Raw genomic sequence first — 22,866 nt, forward strand, 5'->3', positions numbered from 1 at the left:
GTTCAGGTTGGGTTTTGTCAAAATCCAGGCATATTCGGGTTGGACCCGGGCTCAACCCGAACACAACCCGAAACCCAATTTTTTTTTTTTTTTTTTTCTCCTTTCTCTCTCATCTGTCTTCATTTTTTTTTCTCTCTCTCTTTGCCGCTTGAGAGTTGAGAGACAGCGGCGAGATCCACCGGTGCCAAGAACGCCTCCAGAGACGGCGACCTCCGCCGGAGAGATGAGAATATCACCAGATCCGTTGTCAATACAAATCTTCCCACTTTCTGCAACTTGTAATTTGTCGACGAAGAGGAAATGAAATTCCTTTTTTCCAAACAGAGAGAGCGGGGTAAGCTTGAGAGTTGAGAGACAGCAGCTGAAGCTTGCGCACGGCGAACCTGAACTGGAACAGCGGGCGATGGAAACTGAAAGATATGGGTTTTGATTTTTTGAACAATCTGAAATGATATGCCGATGTGGGTTTTGAACTTTTGATTCTTGCAGACAGATAGGTAAAACTGAAATATATGGGTTTTGAACTTCTGATTCTTGTAGATTTAGTAATTTGCAGTTGGAGGAGAGAGAGAGAGAAAGAGAAAGAGAGAGAAGGGGTTCAGAGATAATGGAGATGGAGGCGACAGGGGAGGCTGAAGTGATTTGCCCTAAAGATATTTTGTTTTAATATATAATATTATATATATATATATTATATTATATTATATTATATTATATATATAATTATATATTATATAAAACAATTATCAATAAATATATACGATTTTGTTTATTATAATATATTATAATAATCTATTTATATTATATAATATATTATATTATATATAAATTTATGAGAAAAAAAATTTTAAAAACTCAACCCGTCAACCCGACCCAACCCGTCCGAAAATATTTGGTCCGGGTTATGATCATAACCCATGTTGAGTTTAATTCGGGTTGACCTAATCCAACTCGCTTCAGGTTGAGGTTGGGTTCGGACTGGGTTGGGTTGAACTAGCCCAAGTTGCAGCCCTACCGGGTTTTAATCGAACCCACCCCAATGTATGAATTTGTAATATGATTTCGTGATAATTTGAAACAAGAAAAAATCCTGAATAGGAATGAATAATATCGAATTTGATGGCCTAAATCAGAGGGGAAAAAAAATTTAAACCGTGTGTCAAACTTTAGATGAAAATAAGCAATTTAACTATAATAAGGTTTCACACAGTTTCTGTACACTTGTGGCCACGTCATAGGTGAAAGTACCAGTGTGATTCAAAATTAAGAGCAGCTCCAATGGTGTAAAATTTGAAGATTTTGGGTTGAATTTGAAGATTGGGCTGCTCCATTGGACTCTTCATAAAGTGGGCCTCATTAAGACAATCTTGATCCAAGTCTTTAAAAACCAAGATTAGTCTGGAGAATTGCAGGCCTAACATGCGGGTCCGCATCAGTTTTATTTTTCTTTTTAAATTCAGGCCGCCCAAAACACTGTTTTGCTGGAAAAAAAAAGGAAAAAAATAGTTTTTTGCCTGATTTTGGTCTGTTTTTTTTTTCCTCAAAATAATTGAACCAAAGAGCCATTAAGGTACTGTTTGGTTGACACAAACAATGCTTTAAAGACTTTTTTGAGCAAAAAAAGTTAAAAAAAAATAGATAAAAGTGTTTTTTTTAAAAAAATTTGCTTTTTAAAATATTCCTACTGACATATAGCCGTTAAGGCACTGTTTGGGTCACCCAAACAGTGCCTTAACGGGTATATTGGCACAAAAACTTATTTTTTGATTTTTTTTTTTGAAAAAAATTCATTATATATATATTTATTTATAAAAATAAAAAATCCCTTTCATTTTTCCTCTATAAATACATCAACCTCTACTATTATTCACCTCATATCCAACCCATCTTCTCTAGTTTTCACCCTACAACTACTACTATTAAGTCATTTTCTTAATCTTTTAGTTATATTTTTTACTCCAGTTTAATTCCATGGATCCTTCACCACCATATTACAACTACAATTCCCAATTCAACCAATCAAATGATAATTTTGATCCCTTCTTATTTGTTGAAAAAGAATCTCAATTTGTTGGAGATGAATCTCAATTTCCGTCTCATCAACCTTCTCAAGTTTCCAACATTCCTACTGAAGTGCCACAATCCAGTAACTCCCAACCTCCTCGAAAGCAAAGGGCTATTCGACCTCCTAATTGGTCCATGGTTGAAGATGAGGCTTTATGTTATGCGTGAATGGCCATTGGCACTAATGCGGTCATCGGTTCAGACCAACAAAAGACAGCGTTATGGATCCGAATTCAAGAAAGTTTTGAGCAACACGTTAGTGGTGCTGGTACACCTAAAAGAAAATCGTATCGCCTGCTTGAATCGTTGGTCCATCGTGCAACAAATGATTACCAAATTTTCTGGATGCATGGCCCAGATCGAAATTAATTACCCAAGTGGGCAAGACAATGAGTACAAGGTAAGTTATTTATTATATTAAATTTAATTGGTAGATATTTTAAAGATTTGTCTTCTAATAATTCATCCTTCTTATTTTTTTAGATGATAGCAGCGAAAGAGTTGTTTGCTCGTCAAAATAACACCAAATTTAAGTTTGACAGTTGTTGGAACATTTTGAAGAGCAACAATAAGTGGCATTTACATTGTCAAAAAGAATTGACATAAAAAAAAAAAAAAAAAAAAAAAAAAAAAAAAAAAAAAAACAGTCAAAGAAGAGGAGTGGAATCCACATTGATGACAGTGAGCCTATTGGTCACTCAAACCCATCTACTCCATCAAGTAATGCAGCAACAACACCAAGTTCGGTTGAAGGATCGGCGCACATAGGCGAAAATGATCCAACGAATGTTGAAGAATGTCAGCGACCAGAAGGACGAAAAGCAGCGAAACAGAGGCGAAATAAGGATAAAAGACAATTTGAAAGTCAGAATGATTTCATTAACAAATTCGATCATGCAACAACCCTTTATCAAAGACAATCTGAAACTCTTCAGGCCGCTCAAATAGCACGAGAGGCACGCAAAGCAAATAAAGAAAAAACCAAACAACTCGAGTTTTAAAGCAAACTAAGAGAGATTGAAAACAAACAAAAGGCTGAAGATATGTTAATCATGAAAAAAGATCCAGAATTGATGCCAACACAAACTGGGAAAGCATGGCTAATTGAACGCCAAAATGAAATATTGGCATTTATACGCGCACGTGGCAACTCAAGCTTTCCATAGGATTATTTCAAGCATTCCATATGATTGTTCTATTTTTCTAGTTGTTTTATGTTTTTAATTCAAATCGTATTATATTGTTTTTTATTTTTATTGTATTGTTTAAATTTATGTTGTATTGTATTGTTTTTAATAATAAATATTGTATTGTTAATTTTTTTTTTTTTTTTTATGACATATCGGTTTTAAAAATATAACCATTAAAGTTAAAAAATAAAATTTATTAAAAATTTTAAAAATAATAAAATATTAATATTTTTTGAAAGTAAAAATGCACCATTAGAATAGCTAAATTTTAGAAATTGTAAAACGCCGGCGTAATTATGAAAAATGCTCGACAGAAAATACTGATAAGGCAAATTCACAAAGTCTGAATTCGGAGGTCTATTGGAGATGCCCTAACGAAATCCATTTCAAAGTCCGTCCAATTGGGTGAGCCAGCTTCTCACACACAGTCACACATACAAAGAAAAGGTCCGCCAATGTCGTCTTCGAGACCTCTCACCACCGCGTCAAGACTGTTTTCCATGTCCCTCCGCCGCCTCCAGCACCACCATCGCTTCAAACCTTTTTCTCCCTCGGCCGCTCACTCGTTCAGTACCGGCCCCACTCCATATACCAAACTCCCCTTCGATCCGCGTCTATATACCAAAAACCCCTTCGGTACTCATCTTTTTCTCATTTCTCACTCATGTTTAGACAGTACTGTCTTTACAATCTATATCTATATCTAAATATGATTGGGTGGTGTGTTAATTGTTATATATAGGAGTGGCTGAACAAAATGGTGCGCCGAGAACGGCTTATGATAAGACAATAGTGAATGACAGCTTCTATGTTGTCAGATGGGACCTGCCTGGTATAGCCTCGGAGGATCTGAAAATTTGGGTGAACGAGAAGAAAGAATTAGTGTTGGAGGGAAAGATCAAGGGCGAGCCCAAGTATGAGTATAGTGGAGGCGACTACAGTTGCTCCATTCCAAGCTTTCCAGAGCTCTTCCATGTGGAGCAGTTCACGGCTGAGTTGAAACATGGGGTCGTCTGGATTATTCTTCCACTCACCGAAATGGCCAAGAAGGCCATGAAGTATGAACCCGAAGTCTTCGGGAAAAGTGAGCTTTGATACATCCCTCTTTGATATATATATTAGGGGTTTTGGGTTTATAATTCTATCAATTAATCCTTTGATTTAATTGGTTCCTTTTTCGGAATTTCTGTCTGTTTATCCATCAATTAATGTGTTTGCTTTTTTGGATATATACGTGTGTGTGTGTTGAATGTATGAATGTTTTTAGTGAGTGATTCAACCCTTTTTCTCAGTCTAAGTTGATCTTGCACTGACAAGGTTAATTTCTGGTTTAATTTTGATGTGCTCTATCTTGATTTGATATTTAATTACTTTTGCTTTCATTTTGTTGCAACTGTGTTATTGTATATACATTCAGACATCCATATTTCATATTTAATTACTTGTGTTTTATTTTTTGATTTTCTTTTCCCATCTGTTAAAAGGGATATATTTATGTTGAATGGATGAATGTTTTTAGTGAGTGATTCAGGCCTTCTTCTCAGTCTAAACTGATCTTGCAATGAAAAGGTCAATTTGTGGTTATTTTGATGTGCTCTATATTGATTTCATATTTAATTTCTTTTGCTTTTATTTTGTTGTAACTGTGCTATTGCATATACATTCAGACATACATATTTCATATTTAAGTACTTTTGGTTTAATTTTGTTCCAATTTTGCTATTGTATATACATTCAGACATGCATATTTCATATTTAATTACTTCTGTTCTATTTTGTGTGCGCTAAATTGCTAATGTATATATTTGGATCAAATGTAGATACTATATTTACCTGTTTATTACAAGGATATATGTTATCAATTTTAGGAGAAATTTTGTTTTGATTTTGTGTTCTGTCTGTTAAAAGAATAAGTTACATTATTATTATTTGGATTAAATTTTTACCCATTAATTGTTGCTGCTTATTGAACATATCAGAAATTTAAATTTTAACTGATTAATTGTGTGTGTTATTGTATATTTCTTCCTTTGTGCCTTTCGACCAAAAAAACAAGTATATATCTTCCTACGTTCTTTACATATTCAGCCAGTATTTTGCTCAAATCCAACTTGAAGCTAAGTTGGATTTCTGTCAGGGTCCATATTCTTGAAGTTCCACTGCAATTGCTATTAGTAGGTTGTGTATGAACTTTTAGTAGCTTATGTTAATCTGCATAAAATAGAACTTCTGGTTTAATTTCAGGGACGAGCTCTGATTTCAATTCTTGATGGAGGAGAAGGCTACTGCAATTCAACAAAGTAACAGGCTTCGTTAGGAACTGGTGAGGGATTCACATATGACTTCATTCTATACTATTTTATATTCTTCTTTATTATTTTTCTTATAATTACATCTTGCATTCATGAGTTTTTAAGCTGGAATACTTCTAATGTCCTTTCAACATGGTATCTTTGTCTTCCTTGCCTCATGTCCAAGTTATCTTTTTCAGTGTTTTGATCATCATGTATATCTTTATATGAATATATATCTATATCTATGTGTGTGTGTGTGTATATGTATGTGTGTGTGTGTATCTATGTTTTTTTTGGTGTCAGTGATTTAGCAAAAGGGCATAAGGCTAGAAATACATAAGTTACATTCTATAAAGAATCATTGTATGGGATAAAGCAATGTTTTGGAATACCATTAGAGGACCAAACAGCTCTATAATAGTCCCAAAGCCTATGGTGATTTCTGAAGCTATCATAAGCATTTTTATGGTTTATTAGACGGAGCCCAAACCAAGCTATCCACTCCTGATCCAAGAGGTGCAAGAGTTTGAGATATCAAATTGCCTATTTCCACAACATCTGTTCTTTAATTGTTCTTTTTCCCATAAAGTTCGAATTCAGTGGCTGAGGCAATTTCTCTCAACTGACATGGCATGATGAATTTGAATGATATTATTGCTTGGACTTCTGCCAACTGTCAGGTTAAGAAGAATTGGTCCCATCAGCTGCACAAAATTTCCCTTGCTTCTTGTGTCTACATGATCTGGGATAAGAGAAATAATAGGAGATTCTCCAATGCCTTCTCAAATGAATGCTCTGTGGCTCTTCAGGTTTATAATTCCCTTAGACTTAGGATGCTCTCTCTCCCCATCTCTAAGTTTAATAGGAATTCTGTCAAATTTTTACCTTATTGGAGTGGATGATGCTGATTAGCTCATTGTTAGTTGGTTTTAGTAGTTGTCTTTTGTTGCCTTGGTTTGCTGTCTTGTTTTCAGCTCTGTTTTGTTGTAATTTCTTCTGGGCTCCATCTGTTTCCAGGGGATGTCCTCCTCTGTTTTGCTTCTGTGTTCTGCTAGAATAAATTGATTATTTATCCAAAAAAAAAAAAAAAAAGAATCATTGTATGGGTAATTGAACAAAATGTTGATGGGTGATATCTAGAGCTAATTAACAATAAGTAAAACAACTGGTGTAATTCATAAGAGCTTTGCGCTAATTGCTGTGCCAATTTAATGACTTTATCCCTTGGGTGTTTTTGACAATGAGAATAAGCTTACATGGGATCTTGATCATTAAGTAAACTGAATGTATATTTATTTGTCTTTGGACAATGCTGAATATAACAACTGTTATCCTAGCCATGTTCAATATAAATTATGTTACATGGGTATGATTCTTGCAAATGCAATTATGTATTAAAAAAAAAAAAAAAAAATGTTGTCATAATGTTGTATAAAATTAAACTGTTGATGCAAGAGCATTTCAGAGCAAAAAATGCATTGTTCTGTTACAAACATTTTCAAATGGAATATATTTCAAAATGTTGCACATGGTCTATTGGTAAAATCATGGATTTTCAAGGATTACTTTTTGACTTAAAACTTCTTAAGGCCACCTAGTGTAGCAAAGAAGATAACAAATAAAAGAATCCATTTTAAAGTTTGCAAGATCTAAGAGCAAATTCAGTCTGTTCAAATAATCTCTTATGAAGAGTTGGCTGTGTAGTTACTTTTCTTTATCACCTGTACTAAAAGAACTTGCACTCACTTATGGTTTTAGGTTTTTGTGCTAAAGTGAATACCAAATCTGGTCGGCAGTCATATGACATTCATTCAAGTTGATAACTTGATATGATTTGAGGGGGTTGATGTTACTCTTTTTTCATTTTTTGTATATTTTAATTTTGCAAGTGATAAAAGTTGACCCAATATCACGTAATTATTTTCATTCTATTTGTATAGATTAAGAATAAAGAATGAACATTGTGTTCCAAGGTTATTCAGTGGAATGTGCTTTCCAAGTTGGGATAGTTTTCTAATACATATCTCTTTGACATTGTCTGAGCACCAGTTATGTTGTCTATATCTTTAAAATTCACTTAAAGTTACCTCCTCCACAGTGTATGTTTCTTCTTTTGAAATTAGTTCATTTCTTATTAGAAAATGGTCTTAAGATTTGTGGGTATGAGTTTCCAAACCATGTTGATAATTTCGGATGTTTGACCTCTTTCCTTGAATTTCCCTCAGTTTCGGATTGGTAATGAAGAAAAAAAGAAGAGGAAAACAAGGTTTAAGGATAGGATAAAATGATTCTTGCTTCAAAGCTTTGTTTTGGGTATATAATTTAATTGTTTGTTATACATTACTGTTTCCTTTGAACCATGATTTGAGGGGGTTGACGTTCTTCTGGATTCCTTCTCTATTTTTTTTTTTTTCTTTAATTTAATTTTGGTAGTGATAGAAGTTGACCCGATATCAAGTAATTATTTTCTTTGTATTGGTAGAGAATAAGAATAAAGAATGAACGTTGTGTACCAAGGTTACTCAGTGGAATGTGCTCTTCAAGTTAGGATATATTTCTAATAACTCTTTGACATTGTTTGAGCATTGGTTATGTTGTCTATATCTTTAAAATTCACTTTATGCTACCTCCCCCATAGTGTATGTTTCTTCCTTTTAAATCAGTTCATTTCCTATTAGAAAATGGTCTTAGATTTGTTGGTATTAGTTTACAAACAAGGTACATATTTTCAGATGTTTGACCTCTTTCCTTGTATTTCACTGAGTTTTTCGGATTGGTAAAGAAGAAAAAGGGGAAAACAAGGTTTAAGGATAAGGATAAAATGTTATTCTTGCTTCAAAACTGTGCTGTTGATATGATAATTTAATTGTTTGTTATATATTACTGTTGCCTTTGAACCATGGAAGTGGCTCATCTCTTTGAGATTACAATGTGTAGGAACCCTTGAGGCGTGACAGCAACAAAAGTTCTGGATGAAGATGCTGTGGGACTTCATGAGAATTATTGTTGAAGGACATTGAAAACGTCATGTCTAATAGTCTATTCCTATTTTAAACAGGTAGTATTGTGATTTTCTAAGTCATGTCGGATATTAATGGGATTTTCTTCCGGTGTAAGTTCATGAAATGTAATTTAATCTTATGGTACAGAATGGGGAACTTCATGTGTGTTTCTTTTTGAACTTTGAGAGGTTTATATGACCACACTCCACAAGTTCCAATTTTAGCAGACAAGTATTATGGACTTCTTCTGCTCCTTTAGCTTAAAACACTATGAACAGATTCAGGAACTTCAGCTTTTGTGTGTGTGTGTGTGTGTGTGTGTGTTTTATATATAAATGGCAGTCGCTGAATGCCCGATGTCAACAGTTCGATGAGATGAATGACTGTCATTGTGTAGGGAATGGGTAAGATAAGCCTTTCACCTCTTCCAGTGGTGGTGTTCAAAGAATTCTACCTTGTTACCATTGTTGAAGAGAGGTTATACCACATTGGCCTAGTTTATGTTAGTGCTCTTCACTCTATTTGAATATATTGTTTGCTAGAGTTTTCTCACGAGTATGTCTGGCACAATCTGCTGCCGTTGGATGGTTATTCAGGATTTGTTGATTTCGTGATTGTGAAACAAATCCTTATGAAATGTTTGTACACTACTAGAATTAAATTTTGAGACACTATTAATTTATTTTTCTAAATATTGTTTAAACCAAGTTTCTGTAAATATTGCAGGGTTACTGTGTTGTTGATTTATAATTTATATTCTTTATTTTTATTTTTATTATTCAACAAATGCAGAGTTAAAAGGAAAATTCAGCATGGTAAAAATAATTGATATGTATGCAGATCGATGTTCCATAATATATTTTTGTGTTTAATTATAAAAATGATCAATTATATGTAAAGGATGTATACTTGTGGCTAACAGGTTTAGATAAATTTTGATTTCATGAGCAATATGTTCATTTAACTAAACAAATTTTTTTTTTTAAATGATGGTTTATCAATGTAATTATTATTTTTTTCTTGTTATATATATTAAAAATAAAATTGATTTAAAAGCTTAGTCCGCTAGGAAGCACAAACACTTTTAAGAAGGAGTCTTACTCGAATCGTACCAGTATCGGACACCGGCGCTCCTTGGATACATGTTCGACACTTCATATACGTGTCCAAAAACACTTTATACACACTTCACCAATACTTCTTAGGCATTTTTAACGCAAATCTACCCAATAATTTTAAAAATAATATGAATAATATCGTGACAAAGTAATAAAATAATGATACACGTAGTATATGATATAAAAATTATTATAACAATGACATAATTTTATTTTTTTAATTCATTTCAGAGCAACTCTTAATATAGAAATTAATAATAAATTAAAATTTTATAATACTATTACTGAATAGATGTATCATAATAAAAATTCATATATTGTGTAATCATGTTCAGGTCGTACCGATATCGTACCTTCTAAAAATTTTATAATACTATTACTGAATAGATGTATCATAATAAAAATTCATATATTGTGTAATCATGTTCAGGTCGTACCGATATCGTACCTTCTAAAAATTTGACGTATTCATGTCCCTGCAACATAGCTTGCCCGATAGCCAATAGAGGTATAATGTTGTAACCTAAAATGATAGTATCATGAGATGAAATTACTTTGTGGTTCAATAATTTTGTTGTGTTAAGGTCTTAATTGATTTCATACTCGTGCTTTGATTTTATCAATTTTATTCACTTGGTATAAGGTCGCATATACAGTACCACGTAGATTGGTGGACAAGAAATTGCATTGAAAATTGAATTTATTTAAAACTTTCAAAATTTTGGTCAAATTATTGAAATGTTATTGAATACACGTGCGATGCATCAAATATTTTCTCTAACCCACTAGCAACAAACATTCTCTAACCGTCAAGTGACACGTGTCCATCCTCTTCTCTCCATCCCACTCACCTCTGTAGAAACCTCCTTTTACTCGTCTGTCTCCATCACCTCCTTCACTAACAATCTCTCACATACACAGTGAATATTCAGAAGCCATATCAATGGCCTGTTCACGAGCTCTCACCGCCGCCACTGGTCTCATGAAACTCCTCCGCCCAAGCCTCTCACCTCCGATGGCCAGTCCCTTCCCTACTCGTTCACTTCAGTGCGTCGCTCTTCCGACAAGCGCCGGTTCGGAAGGCAACTCCGATCGCAGCACCGTCATTGATCTCACGAAGCTCCTCCGCTCACAGATCTCTCCTCAGATGGAAGTCGCTCCCTTCGCCGCTCGTTCATTTCACACCGTCGCTCTTCCCACAAGCGTTTCCGAAGCAAAATCAGACTCTCTCACCACCGCCATTGGTCTCCCGAAGCTCCTCCACTCACAACTCTCACCTCAGACGGTCACTCCCTTCGCTTCTCGTTCACTTTGCACAGTTGCTGCTGTTTCCAAAAGCGGCGATTCGGAATCCGACGCCGACCTCAGCTCCAAACAGCCCTCTATTGGCCTCAAAGGTCAGCATATATATATATATATATAAATATTCTCATATCATTTCTCTTCGAATAAGTATGATCTGTGCTGAATTAGTACGGTTTCCTTTACAATCTATATCTATATACATACACATATATATAATGTGATTGAGTAGTGTGTTGTTATATGTATATGTATAGGTGTGGTTGATCTTGTGCAGACACTGGTGAATGATAGCTACATCTGCGTGAAGATTGATGTGCCAGGTCTGAAGTCAAAGGATCTGAAAATTTGGGTGAACGAGAAGAGAGTAATTATCTTTATGGGAAGGTCAAAATGCCCACCCAAGTATTGGTGTAGGGGATGGTTTTACGGAGGCACCATTAGAGACTGTCCATTGGACTGCAAGGTGGAGAACTTCAAGGCCGAGGTGAAGAATGGTGTCCTCTGGGTTACTGTGCCACTCGCCGACGACGCCAAGAAGACACACTTTCGATTGTTGGATCAGAAAGGGGATGAAGTTTGATCCATCTTTGACCGATTTGGGGGTTTAGGGTTTTAATTTCGATCTCTATATTCTTCTTTTATGTTTTTGTTTTAGGATATATGTTGAATGTATGAATCTCTTTTTTGGGGGATGAATCTCCTTTTTTGTGGAAAATTAATTATATATGTTGTGGTAGCTAGCTCTTGATTTCATACTCAACTTTTGCTGCAGCTGTGTCACGCATTAATTATTTAGCTTGGTTAATGAAGCAATCATAAATTCAACAATTAACTAGCGACTATGTAATTATGATACAGTACCATTTTGTATCTCTCTCACACACACACACACACACATGTCTGCACCTTAGAATTGTCAAGTTGAAAAAGTGGTTTCAACCTGCAAAAAGAATAGCCAGGGCAGAGGTCTATGGAGCCGTTTTTGTGGGAGACAAATCTCTGATACTCTGTGTGGATGTGAAATCATTTTGGCTCTTTCCTTTTCCTATGATACAAAATGGTCCCAAAGGTTTTGCTTTTTGATACAAAAATGTGCAGATAGGCTTTAGTACAATGTTATTGAAAATCAAATTTATTTGAATTGTTTAAAGTTTTAATCAAATTATTTTTAATTATTATTATTATTATCTTGACCCACTTCTCATATAGGGAGGCTTGATTTTTAAACCTCCCATTTGAAAGATAAAAGAAATAACACTTGAAAAAAAAATTATTGTTATTTTTCTAAAGAAGTAAACCGTCTTTGGATTTGAAAATAACAAAGATAATTGTGATACAAGATAACATTTTGATTTTGTTTTTATAATTGTGATATATAATATCACTATATAAAATAAAAAATTAAAAAAATCATCAAAGCTGACGTGATATGTTGTTATTGGAACACATTAAGGGTGAGTAAGATGAAGCTACCGGTGAGTAGCTAAACATTATCCAAAACTTAATACATCAATGTGTTATTTTCAAATAAAATGTATTTCATTAAAATCTTAACATAATCTTGATAATTTTAGCTGAGTGGATTTACCACCATCTAACTTTATATTCCCTTGTCAATTGGAAATCATCATTTCCACGCACTATGATCAATTAAGAAAAAACAATCCAATGGCTATGAGATCAAGTTGAATACTCATGCGACACATCATGTATTTTCCTCTAACCGTCACGTGACAGGTGTCCATCCTTTGCTCTCCATCCCACTCACCTCTGTAGAAAACCCTTTACTCGTCTGTCTCTGTCACCTCCTTCACTCACAACCTCTCACACACAGTCACACAGTGAATATTCAGAAACCATATCAATGGCCTCTTCACGAGCTCTCACCACCGCCACTGGTCTCATGAAACTCCACCGCCCTCACCTCAGATTGCCAGTCCCTTCCCTACTCGTACACAAAAGTAGACAGCATTGAAAGAAAATATGGCTTACGTTATGTATTCAATTGAGGATAATCATGTCATTTCTTATCAAACATAGACAGCATTGAAAGAAAATATGGCTTACGTTAGCAACTCCAGTCAACAACCACCCACAGCACCCTCTGGGTATTATTTTCTTGATTGCCAAACACACAACAAACACACAAACACAAATCTAAAAGTACTACTTCATTCATCCACGGTAGGAATACAATTCATTGGCACATCCAGCAAGATTTCCCAATAGAGCAGTGATAAGCTTCACAAAAATCACCATATCCAAAGATTCCAAAGAAACACGATTAACAAAAGCAAACTAAATAAGAAAAAAGGACACCCAAAAAAAAGCGATTGACAAACTACTAATTCAATCGACATTGACGAGGAAAACATCGCTCCTGTTTTGGAGCTTGAGCTTGGGGACGACCAGCTTCAGAACGCCATTTTTGAGCTCGGCTTTGATCTGATCCACCGCGTAACTTCCCTCAGCAAGATCCACAGAACCCAAGTAACTCCTCGGGCCACCATCAAAGTTATCGTCCTCTTCATCATTACCAAATTCTGCTTCATCACCGTTTGTTTCTTCATCTCCTTTGAAATACAGACGATGGTTTTCAACCCACACCTTCAGATCTTCTTTCGAGAGACCTGGCAAATCAACCTTTGCCAGATACGAGTCCTCTCTCTCTTTCGCAACAAAAGGGAAGATCCTTCCTCTTGCTAGGAATGGATTCTTCAACGTACAATCTGTACTCATACAACAAATTCAAAATTTTATACACACAATATATATATATATGTATATGTTGGAAGTCATTTGAGGGTATTTTTGTTGTTACCTTTTGGGATGGGAGCTTCGGAATCGTCAGAGTCCGAGTCCGAATCTGTGGTCATCAATGGAGAAGGGAAACCAGCGAACAGAGTCGTTGGGAAGCGGTTGGAGGGGAAGGATTTCATCATGAGTCCACAGGCGCCGGTGGTGACAAGTACTGAAGAAGACGCCATTGATGGAGCTTTTCTAGGGTTTCTGGGTATTCACTGTGTGACTGTGTGTGAGTGAGAGAGAGATTGCGAGTGACTGAAGGTTATTGAGACTGAGTACAGACTGGTCACTATATAGGGGATTGGATATGAAATAGTGTCTGTAGTTGTGACGTCAGCATTACTTTTTGCTAACAGCTGGACGCTTTTCCTTTTTTTTTTTACTTTACTTTTCCTATTTGATGAATTTGTGAAAATGCTGCTGTGAATTGAAAAAAAATGGTGTTGTATCAAAACTTAGCTAGTATTTTTATGGAATAATTTTTTTTTTTTTTTTTGAAAATTATATAAAGGGTTTGAATTTAAAGAATAATGGATGAATTTTTCAACATTCATATACAAGTTCTTCTTTATTGTTTGGCTTATTTATGATTTGCTCCAATTTTAAGCCTGAAGTTAAAATTATTTCAAAGAGTTTCAAGTTTGTTTTTTTTGTGTTTTTTCTTTTTCTTTTTTTTGTGTGGTAAAGAATTATTTTTCACTTTGAATAACAACTTAATGTAAATGAAAATTTCTATTAAGACATCTTGCCGCAAATGTCAAATACCTACACTTCATAGATAGGATTAGTAAGCAAGTTTCCAACAGAAGAAGTGATTGGTCATTTACACAAGAATATTAATTTATTTTGATACTTTTCACTCTAATTTGATCTGAGGAAGAAAAGAAAAAATATAATTTCATATCTTTTACCTCCATCTAGAATAATGTATTTACTTTAATGAATTAATGATCGCATTATTCAGTGGTCTTAATTCATAAAGTGTCAAACTTTCCAAATAAATATTTCTGCATTCAAGTCTCCTCCACTTAATTTAACAGTAAAAAATTTTGTTAGAGCACCATTTTTGTAGAGTATTAATTATATACGTGTATATATATATATAAACACAATTATATACTTTTATAAAATGGAATTAGTGTGAAACAAATTATTATAACTTGTCACAGTTCATTAACATGTGTCTAGGAAAAGGGTAATTAAGGCCAAAATGGTATTTCTTCCGAGGGAGGATCAGAGATTTGTTTTCCACAAAAAGAAATGGTATCTCCACTACACAGACCTGATCGCTCTCTTTCCTGGCTCAAGGTAATTAAGGTGAGTTGATTGAATTTACACTTCGAAGTTGACAATTCTAACGGATATATACACACACACACACACACACTTACTTATATGTATACATACTACTGTCCATATTCCAACTTTCTGATTGGTTAATGGTTATGCATCTTTATAAAAATAAAAAATAAATAAATAATTGTTTTGGTATTATTATCAATACAACGTATGATGGACCTCACAAATGAAGAGAGGATAACAGGGATGGTTGTTTGATTTTTTTTTTTTTTTTTTTTTTTTTGTGTCGAAAGGTGAAGCTAAGAAATATAATTAGAGTACAGTGAAAGGCCTTCGGCCCAAACCAACCCAAACATACTGGGAGAAACAGCGAGAAGCCCGAACAATCAAATAACAACATGCTTGGGCCCAAGGCCCAGCTCCTAATTCAAACAAAAAGCCGAAAATAACGGTCTTGATGCCGTTAGTGGTAGATTTCTGATGCAATTCCGGTGGCAAAGCCGATGACGACGATCAAAGCCCTAGGCTCAGAACCCGTAGTCTGACGGCCGCGACGGAGGACAACAACAAGAGGGAGGAAGATTCCAGTCCTTGAGGATGTTGTGTGCAGCAACAGAGCTTCGAAGAACTCCTAATATGAGGATTGAGGTGCTACTATTACAAACCCTGGATAGGATTGCATTTTGGGATAACTTGATTCCATGAAAGATACGAGCATTTCGTTCTTCCCAAATGTGATACGCCAAGATAGTGAAGCAAAGCTTTCTTATAAAGTTCATTAGATATAATGGGGACCATTGATCACTGAATTTAGAGATTAACTCCGGCCAAGTGAGATATGCAATGGAGAGTCTGCATTTAGCTTTGAAGAACCTCCAAATAGGAACAGTGAAGGAGCAAGAGAAAAAATATATGTGTATGTGATTTAGGGCTAGCATTGGATAGGGCATACATATTCTGATGCCGAGCCATGGATCTTGTGTCAAGTGTTGGCAATCTAACTTTACATGTCTGTTCACTGCATGTAAAGTTTTTATTGTATAATATAAAATTTTTACTAAATAATGTAAAATTTGTACTTAAACAAAGTAAAACTGTTATTTAACTAGTGTAAAATTTTTATTGAATAATTTAAAATATACAGCAAACAACTATCAAAATGTGTCTATATTCGCCGCATGAGAAGGTTATTGTAAGCTCTTTGTAAATTTACCGATTTGGTCTTTGTCGCCAACATGAAGCAATCTTAGTAATAGTTTTAAGATTCGCCGCTGCCGCGAAAGTAAAGATATGAGATGGAAAAAGATGTAAGGTTATTTAGTAAGTTTGAGAATGCAGGGTAAAGATAATTTGGTCTCCATGTATTTATGAATAGCAAAAAGTGACATATTTGTAATACTCTTGCCTATAATGTATTTTGGTTGAATTATTTTTTAGTGTTTACATTTTAGTAATTATAAGGCTTTCTAAGATATTTTTTTTTATTAAATTAACTCATTTATTAAAACCCATCAATCCCTAAATGATGTTTTAAATCAGATTGAAAATTAGCAAAACCCCGAACATATATAAATGGATGTAGGGTCAAATTGGATCTCAAAAACACTTTCTCGAACTGTGTGTTCTGTCCTCTCTTCAGATTTGAGGTCCAATATTGTACTGATTAAAAATGCCAAAACCAAATACTATACATAAAATTTGATTTTTAACATAAAGATGGATGGAATTAATTGGTACAGAACATATCTCTCTTAGAATTGACTACTTCTTTTGCTCGTCAACCAAGAAACCTTGTTTCATCTTTCAAGCCACCTTAATTACCTGCAAAAAAGATGAACCAGAACAGAGCCACCCTTCAGGTCTCTGACTCTGTGCAGTGTGAGATTCCATCCCTTTTCGTGAGTGACAAATCTCTGATCCTCCCTGCTCCCTACCCAGGTTATTCAATTATGTTTTTTTTATTCTTATACACATTTCAATATACATATATATATATACACACACACACACACACAATGATACAATGTGTATAGTGTATGGTAAATTGGTAAGTTAGGTTGTGATCTAACCTAAATTTTAGAACCAGAACCGAACCATATCATTATACAATTCGTTTCGGTTGACCGGCAACAAACGCCTTGTTTTTAAGATACAAAGTGATAGTGAGTTATGCCGGGAACTTATTTAAATTTGGAAGTTGATATTTGCACTTCATATTTGAGACCTCATGAACTACAATTTTTAAACTTAACAATTAAAATGACAATTTTGCCCTTCCTCGTGTTTGTTCATTGATTCGTGGTTTCTGTTCTGGTTCTTGCAGCTTTGAAAATTGTTGATGCTCTTCGAAAATTGATCTTTGTAATTGATGAAACTTTGACTTAGGACTTGACTTGTTATGATGGTAATGGATTGAAAATTTGGTATCTATTTTGAATTCCAAGGACCTTACAAGTTAATTGTGGAGCTCTATTTTGTAATTCAAGCACCTAGCACATTTTGCCCTTTTTAAGTCGCATGCACATGAATCCATATAATAATGCTTCGATTTGATACAAATGATGTAGGGTTTTAGGCTCACACATTTGCATGAATTAATCAGAGCCAAAACTAGTTCAATAAATTTGCTAAAATTAATGTAGGATGTGTTCAAACTATATATCTACACGTGTAAATTTGTGTGTATATATTATATGAGAAACGGTTTGACCTTAAGTCACATAAGTAAAAGTAAAAACAAGAACAACTTAAGTCACGTGAGCAAAAGCAAGAGCAATGACGAGAACGAGAACGTAAAAAAGACAAAATGTAAGTCACACATTGTGAAAAATTCAAAATAAATAAATAAATAAATAACAAAAAACTGTCATGAGTGACACCAACACTAATTTAGAGAATTGTGTGACTTAATGTGTTGTCACAAAATACATATCAGGACAAAATGTAAGTCACACATGGTGAAAAATTAAAATAAAATAAAAAATAACAAAAAACCGTCATGAGTGAAACCAAAACTTATTTAGAAAATTGAATGACTTAATGTGTTGTCACAAAATACACATCAAGACAAAATGTAAGTCACACATTGTGAAATTTTTTTTAAAAAATATAACAAAAAATCGTCATGAGTGAAACCAACACTTATTTAGAGAATTGTGTGACTTAGGGTTTGTTTAGTAACACTTTTACTTTCTAATTTTTACTGTCAATTCCTAAAATTAAGAAGTAAAAGTGAAAATTATGTTTAGTAATATAATTTTACTTTTCACCTTTTAGAAAGTACTTTCAGATTTAATGAAGGAAAGAGAAAGTGAGGATTTGTTACTTTCTCTACTTTCTACACTGTTTACAAGAAGTATTTTCTCTACTGTAACATTATTTATCAAAAAAAAAAAAAAAAAACTCAAAAATTATTTTCACCGCCGGCCACCGTCACCTCCACCCACCTCCCCCCCACCATAGCCACCGCTACAACCATCTCTCTCCTCTCTCCTACCCATCAATAATATACCCAAATCAACTTGAACTAGTTACATAAAGACGAAACGGAGAAGGCGAAGTCGACTCTCCATCATCAGCGACAAGCTGTGTTTTCACATCCTTTCCCGACGAATTGGGGTATAGTCTTAATTGAAGCACACTCCTGAGGAAATTATACTTGGGTACAATCTGATTCTCTAAGCTTATTGCCAAGAGGTTTGGGGTTGCACAAATAAATTTTGCGAGGTCAGATCTTGAAACCCCAATAGACTGAAAAAACTCAAGTTTAGGCAAAAGGGTTTTATCAGGATTGGCTAAAAGTAGCAGTGAATTTTTCCTCAAAAAATGGAAAGACCAAGCAAATGACTACATACTACTGAAATTGGTGGTCGAAAAGGGGATGATTGAGAATCTGGGTTCCCTAGACCTACTTGAAATTGAGGATGAAGAAGAAGGTGATTAACAATTTGGACAACAACCAGATCGAAGCATCTCCTTGTAGACCTCTGCGGCCTCCTTCGCTCTGTTCTGATCAAATAAAACCTTCATATACGCAGTATAAGAAACAACTGTGGGATGACATCCCTTGGCTTTCATCTCCTTCCAAACCTTTGCTGCCCCACCAAAATCCCCATCATTGGAAAGCCAATGCAGAAGGGAAGTGTAAGTAACAGCATCAATCTTGATCCCTTTCTCTTGCATCTGCTGAAAAACATAGTTCCTTGACGAAATCCTTCTAGCTTCTCCAAAAATATCCAGCATGGTTGTATAAGTAAACTGGTCGTGCTTAAAACCTTTCAACCCAATTGAAAAAACAACCAGGCCTTTTCCATTGGAGGATGGGTTTTGAGAACTTGATTCTCTGATTTCTCTATTCTTTCTGGTGGGTTCAATTCCGGCAAGTTAGAAATCAAAATTATAATTACTGAACTTGCTTTTTAATTTCTTATTTTGAAAATATTGAAAACATGAAAAGTTAATGAACATGATTCTACTTGCTATTTTATTTCTAATAGAAATGAAAATCATGATTTTACTTTTTAAAAAAGCAAAAGAAAAAAAAAAAAGTGTTAGTAAAAAGACCCTTAATGTGTTGTCACAAAATACACATCCCTAACATTAATAAGAAAATCCTAACGCCTGGTTAATTCCAATTTAATGAAATTTTGGTTTTATTTAACCGAGAGAGGGATTGATGCAGAGTCATCAAAATGTAAAGTGTTATGTTCCATTTCATTTTATTTGTTGGAACATTTGTGCATTGGGGTAACATTTACATCATAAAAAGAACCTACTTCAATTAGTTACAATTAGGAAGTATATACTTAGATTATAACACTACAACACAAACAATTAATACAATGATACCCCCCATATACATAATCGGTAAAAATGTAACTTAATAATTTGTTCATTAAGCATCAACAAACACAGATGGTAAAAGAAAAAATATAATAATAATATCAAATCAAGAGCACAATAAAATTTAACCATAAATGAACTGTCTGATTGCAAGATCAGTTCAGGCTCAGAAAAATTTAACCATCCATTCACGACACACACACACACACACACACACACGAGACACATAAACTGATGGATCTAAAAGATAGAAACGGAAAAGAATCCGAAAAACACAAGCCATGTAATATGCTACATATGTCAAAGCATCAACGGTCTTCTTCACTACACATCACAACTAATTTTAGTGCAAGGATCATAACGGAGTATAACATAAGTATAAATCACATAAAATAACTTCAAAAATATTGGCCACCTGGGAGAAAATCAAAACATTAAACAGACGAGGCCATGTTCAGCAAAAAAATTGTGATTACTTGTGCTTGTTGCCTTGCTTCAAAACCTAATGCTTTATCTTGCCTTGTTATTGGGGTCGCGTATAAAAAGCTCAACGAGATTTGTAGGCATGGTGTCCGAGGAAAACTGCCAAAAAAATGACTAATTACAAATCATATGATACAAAAAATATACACACCAAATTGATTCGATTCAATTCGATTCGATTCAATTCTGTATCCTTCACTACTTGGGCGGTTATGCCTCTGTCCTTACCCCTCTGGCATCCTCTGTCTTTACCTTCCTGCCATAGTCTCTCTGATGGGGCCCACCACCTTGTGCCTAAAACAAAGAAGTTTGTGAATGAACATCAACTGAACATAAAAATTATAACTGTGCTATCAGATTTTCAGAAATAAAAAACGCATATTACATCAATAAAAAAACCATACTTATATATATATATATACCAAAAAAAAAAAGGCACAAAAATCTAGAGAGAGTTTAGCAAAAACAGATATTGTTAGCAAAAAGGTATGAATTTTAGCTTTGTAAGATAAAAAGGTGTATCTAAAGCGAATAGCCCAAAAGAACCCTAGAGAAAATGAACATATACACGTAGTACGTATAAGGTATAAAACTTCCAAAGAGAGAGAGAGGAAGCCGTTGCAATGTGTGTCTCAGAAAGATTAAACAACAAAAATCTTACCTATACATTTGAGCATGACAGCGAGCTATGAGTGATTGAGCAATGGAAGAGCGACTGAGCAATGAGTGATTGTGCCCTTCAAGAAAGAGGGAGAGCGATGAGAGCTTATGCCCTTTGGACGATTGACAAAAAAGAGTAAGGGTTCAAGTGTTCAACTGAGATTGGTAAAGTAAGAGATGTGAGACGGCGAGCTATGAGTGATTGAGCAATGGAAGAGCGACTGAACAATGAGTGATTGTGCCCGATGAGAGCTTATGCCCTTTGAACGATTGACAAAAAAGATAAGGGTTCAACCGAGATTGGTAAAGTAAGAGATGTGAGATGGAAAGAGAAGAAATAATGATAATTATAGCTTAAAACTGTTTTTTCATGAAATTATTTTTGAGGGTTTACATTATGCCATTCTGGTAATTATAGCTCTCTAAGTTGTTTTAAATTAAGAGAATTGACTGATGAAAAGGGCATGAATGAACCTTGGAGAAATTCCTTTCCCATTTTCTGTTACGTTTGTGAGTTGGATTTGCAGGTCCATGTTGGAAAAAGGGATTCTTAATTAATTGATAACAATATACATTAAATTTGATCCAAAATGTACAAAACAATAATTTACATTAACACAAACAGTTAATGGGTGAAAATGTAACTTTTCGATTTGTTGATTAAGCATAAACAATAATTAATGGTGTGAATTAAAAATTTCTCAGGAAAATAAAAATAAAAATAAAAATAATATAAAATCAAGAGTCAAATAAAGAGCACCACAAAATTTAACCTTCTGATTGCAAGATCAGTTTAAAACATTCATGCATCGACCAAAAGATAGAAATAGAAAAAGAACCAATTAAATCAAAGATTAATCGATGGAAATAAAAATAATAATAATTGAAAAAAACCCTAAATGAAAGATGGATCAAACCTCCGGTTTCACCAACAAGTCGCGTTGCCACTTTACGGCCCTCTTGGCATCTTCAGTTAGAGGAAGAGTAACCCAGACTACGCCATCATCCATCTCAAACTTGAGCTGCTCCATATCACAGAGCAATGGACACCCCGGAATGTTGCCACTGTAGAAGCCTCCATCATACCCATACTTGGCTTCCCTCCGACAGTTTGCCTCGAACACTACATCTTTCTTCTCATTAACCCACATTTTCAGATCATCTGAGCTCACACCAGGCAGGTCAAGCCTCATGAGGTAGAAGCTATCATTCACCAGTTTCTTCTCAAATGCCTTTTTCCTCATACTATCCTGATAACGTTCTCCTATATCTATATATATATATATATATATATTGTAAAGGAAACAGTAATAATTCAACACAGATCTTACAGATTCGAATAGAAATTATATGAGAATATTTATATGTGCAAACCTTTGAGGTCAATCGAGGGGTTTTTGGAGCTGAGGTCGGCGTTGGACTCCGAATCGCCGCTACTCCGAACAGAGACGGTGCAAAATGAGCGGAGGAGCTTCGTGAGATCGACGGCGGTGGTCAGATCGGAGTTGGCTCGGGAACCGCGAGCGACGCTGCGAAGTGAACGAATAGGGAAGGGACTGGTCATCTGAGGTGAGAGGTGTGGGTGGAGGAGTTTCGTGAGACCAGTAGCGGTGGTGAGAGATCGTGAAGAGGCCATTGATGTGGTTTCTGAATATTCAGTGCGTCTGAGAGATTGTAAGTGAAGGTGAGAGAGACGAGCAAAAGGGGTTTCTAAAGAGGCGCGAGTGGGGTGGAGAGAAAAGGTCGACACGTGCCAGTCACGTGAGGGTTAGAGATTTCTAGCCGTTGGATTTTTTAGTGATTG

General features: G+C 34.8%; 4 protein-coding genes across 4 annotated transcripts; 2 read left to right on the forward strand and 2 right to left on the reverse strand.

Annotated features, from left to right (window-relative positions):
* The first annotated feature begins 3,556 nt into the window (after positions 1–3,556).
* On the forward strand, positions 3,557–8,773 carry LOC132304049 (uncharacterized). The gene is made up of 4 exons (XM_059801553.1): positions 3,557–3,890; positions 3,997–4,338; positions 5,499–5,577; positions 8,486–8,773. The coding sequence occupies exons 1-3, from the start codon at positions 3,710–3,712 to the stop codon at positions 5,522–5,524; spliced, it is 549 nt and encodes a 182-aa protein (XP_059657536.1). The 5' UTR covers positions 3,557–3,709; the 3' UTR covers positions 5,525–5,577; positions 8,486–8,773.
* Positions 8,774–10,502: 1,729 nt separating this feature from the next.
* On the forward strand, positions 10,503–11,784 carry LOC132302350 (uncharacterized). The gene is made up of 2 exons (XM_059799188.1): positions 10,503–11,065; positions 11,228–11,784. The coding sequence occupies exons 1-2, from the start codon at positions 10,612–10,614 to the stop codon at positions 11,551–11,553; spliced, it is 780 nt and encodes a 259-aa protein (XP_059655171.1). The 5' UTR covers positions 10,503–10,611; the 3' UTR covers positions 11,554–11,784.
* A 1,538-nt stretch (positions 11,785–13,322) lies between these two features.
* Positions 13,323–13,960, reverse strand: LOC132305431 (24.1 kDa heat shock protein, mitochondrial-like). Its single transcript, XM_059803073.1, has 2 exons — positions 13,795–13,960; positions 13,323–13,702 (listed from the first exon to the last, which is right to left on the reverse strand). The coding sequence occupies exons 1-2, from the start codon at positions 13,958–13,960 to the stop codon at positions 13,323–13,325; spliced, it is 546 nt and encodes a 181-aa protein (XP_059659056.1).
* A 6,221-nt stretch (positions 13,961–20,181) lies between these two features.
* LOC132304050 (uncharacterized) lies at positions 20,182–22,761 on the reverse strand. Its single transcript, XM_059801554.1, has 4 exons — positions 22,437–22,761; positions 21,980–22,332; positions 20,631–20,696; positions 20,182–20,501 (listed from the first exon to the last, which is right to left on the reverse strand). Exons 1-4 carry the CDS (start codon positions 22,696–22,698, stop codon positions 20,430–20,432), a joined length of 753 nt encoding a protein of 250 aa, XP_059657537.1. The 5' UTR covers positions 22,699–22,761; the 3' UTR covers positions 20,182–20,429.
* Positions 22,762–22,866: the final 105 nt, after the last annotated feature.

This window comes from Cornus florida, unplaced genomic scaffold (assembly GCF_030987335.1).
Source record: "Cornus florida cultivar Cherokee Brave unplaced genomic scaffold, ASM3098733v1 CherokeeBrave_3.0.0_Hap2_Chr04, whole genome shotgun sequence".
NCBI lineage: Eukaryota > Viridiplantae > Streptophyta > Magnoliopsida > Cornales > Cornaceae > Cornus > Cornus florida.

Bases quoted from the DNA above. Each gene is read 5' to 3' on its own strand.
- LOC132304049 (XM_059801553.1), top strand. From the start codon at position 3,710: ATGTCGTCTTCGAGACCTCTCACCACCGCGTCAAGACTGTTTTCCATG. The intron at 3,891-3,996 runs GTACTCATCTTT...TGTTATATATAG, and splicing joins ATATACCAAAAACCCCTTCG to GAGTGGCTGAACAAAATGGT. The intron at 4,339-5,498 runs GTGAGCTTTGAT...GTTTAATTTCAG, and splicing joins ACCCGAAGTCTTCGGGAAAA to GGACGAGCTCTGATTTCAAT.
- LOC132302350 (XM_059799188.1), top strand. From the start codon at position 10,612: ATGGCCTGTTCACGAGCTCTCACCGCCGCCACTGGTCTCATGAAACTC. The intron at 11,066-11,227 runs GTCAGCATATAT...GTATATGTATAG, and splicing joins GCCCTCTATTGGCCTCAAAG to GTGTGGTTGATCTTGTGCAG.
- LOC132304050 (XM_059801554.1), bottom strand. From the start codon at position 22,698: ATGGCCTCTTCACGATCTCTCACCACCGCTACTGGTCTCACGAAACTC. The intron at 22,333-22,436 runs GTTTGCACATAT...ATATATATATAG, and splicing joins CCCCTCGATTGACCTCAAAG to ATATAGGAGAACGTTATCAG. The intron at 20,697-21,979 runs GTTTGATCCATC...TCTTTGTTTTAG, and splicing joins ACTTGTTGGTGAAACCGGAG to GCACAAGGTGGTGGGCCCCA.
- LOC132305431 (XM_059803073.1), bottom strand. From the start codon at position 13,960: ATGGCGTCTTCTTCAGTACTTGTCACCACCGGCGCCTGTGGACTCATG. The intron at 13,703-13,794 runs GTAACAACAAAA...GTATGAGTACAG, and splicing joins CGAAGCTCCCATCCCAAAAG to ATTGTACGTTGAAGAATCCA.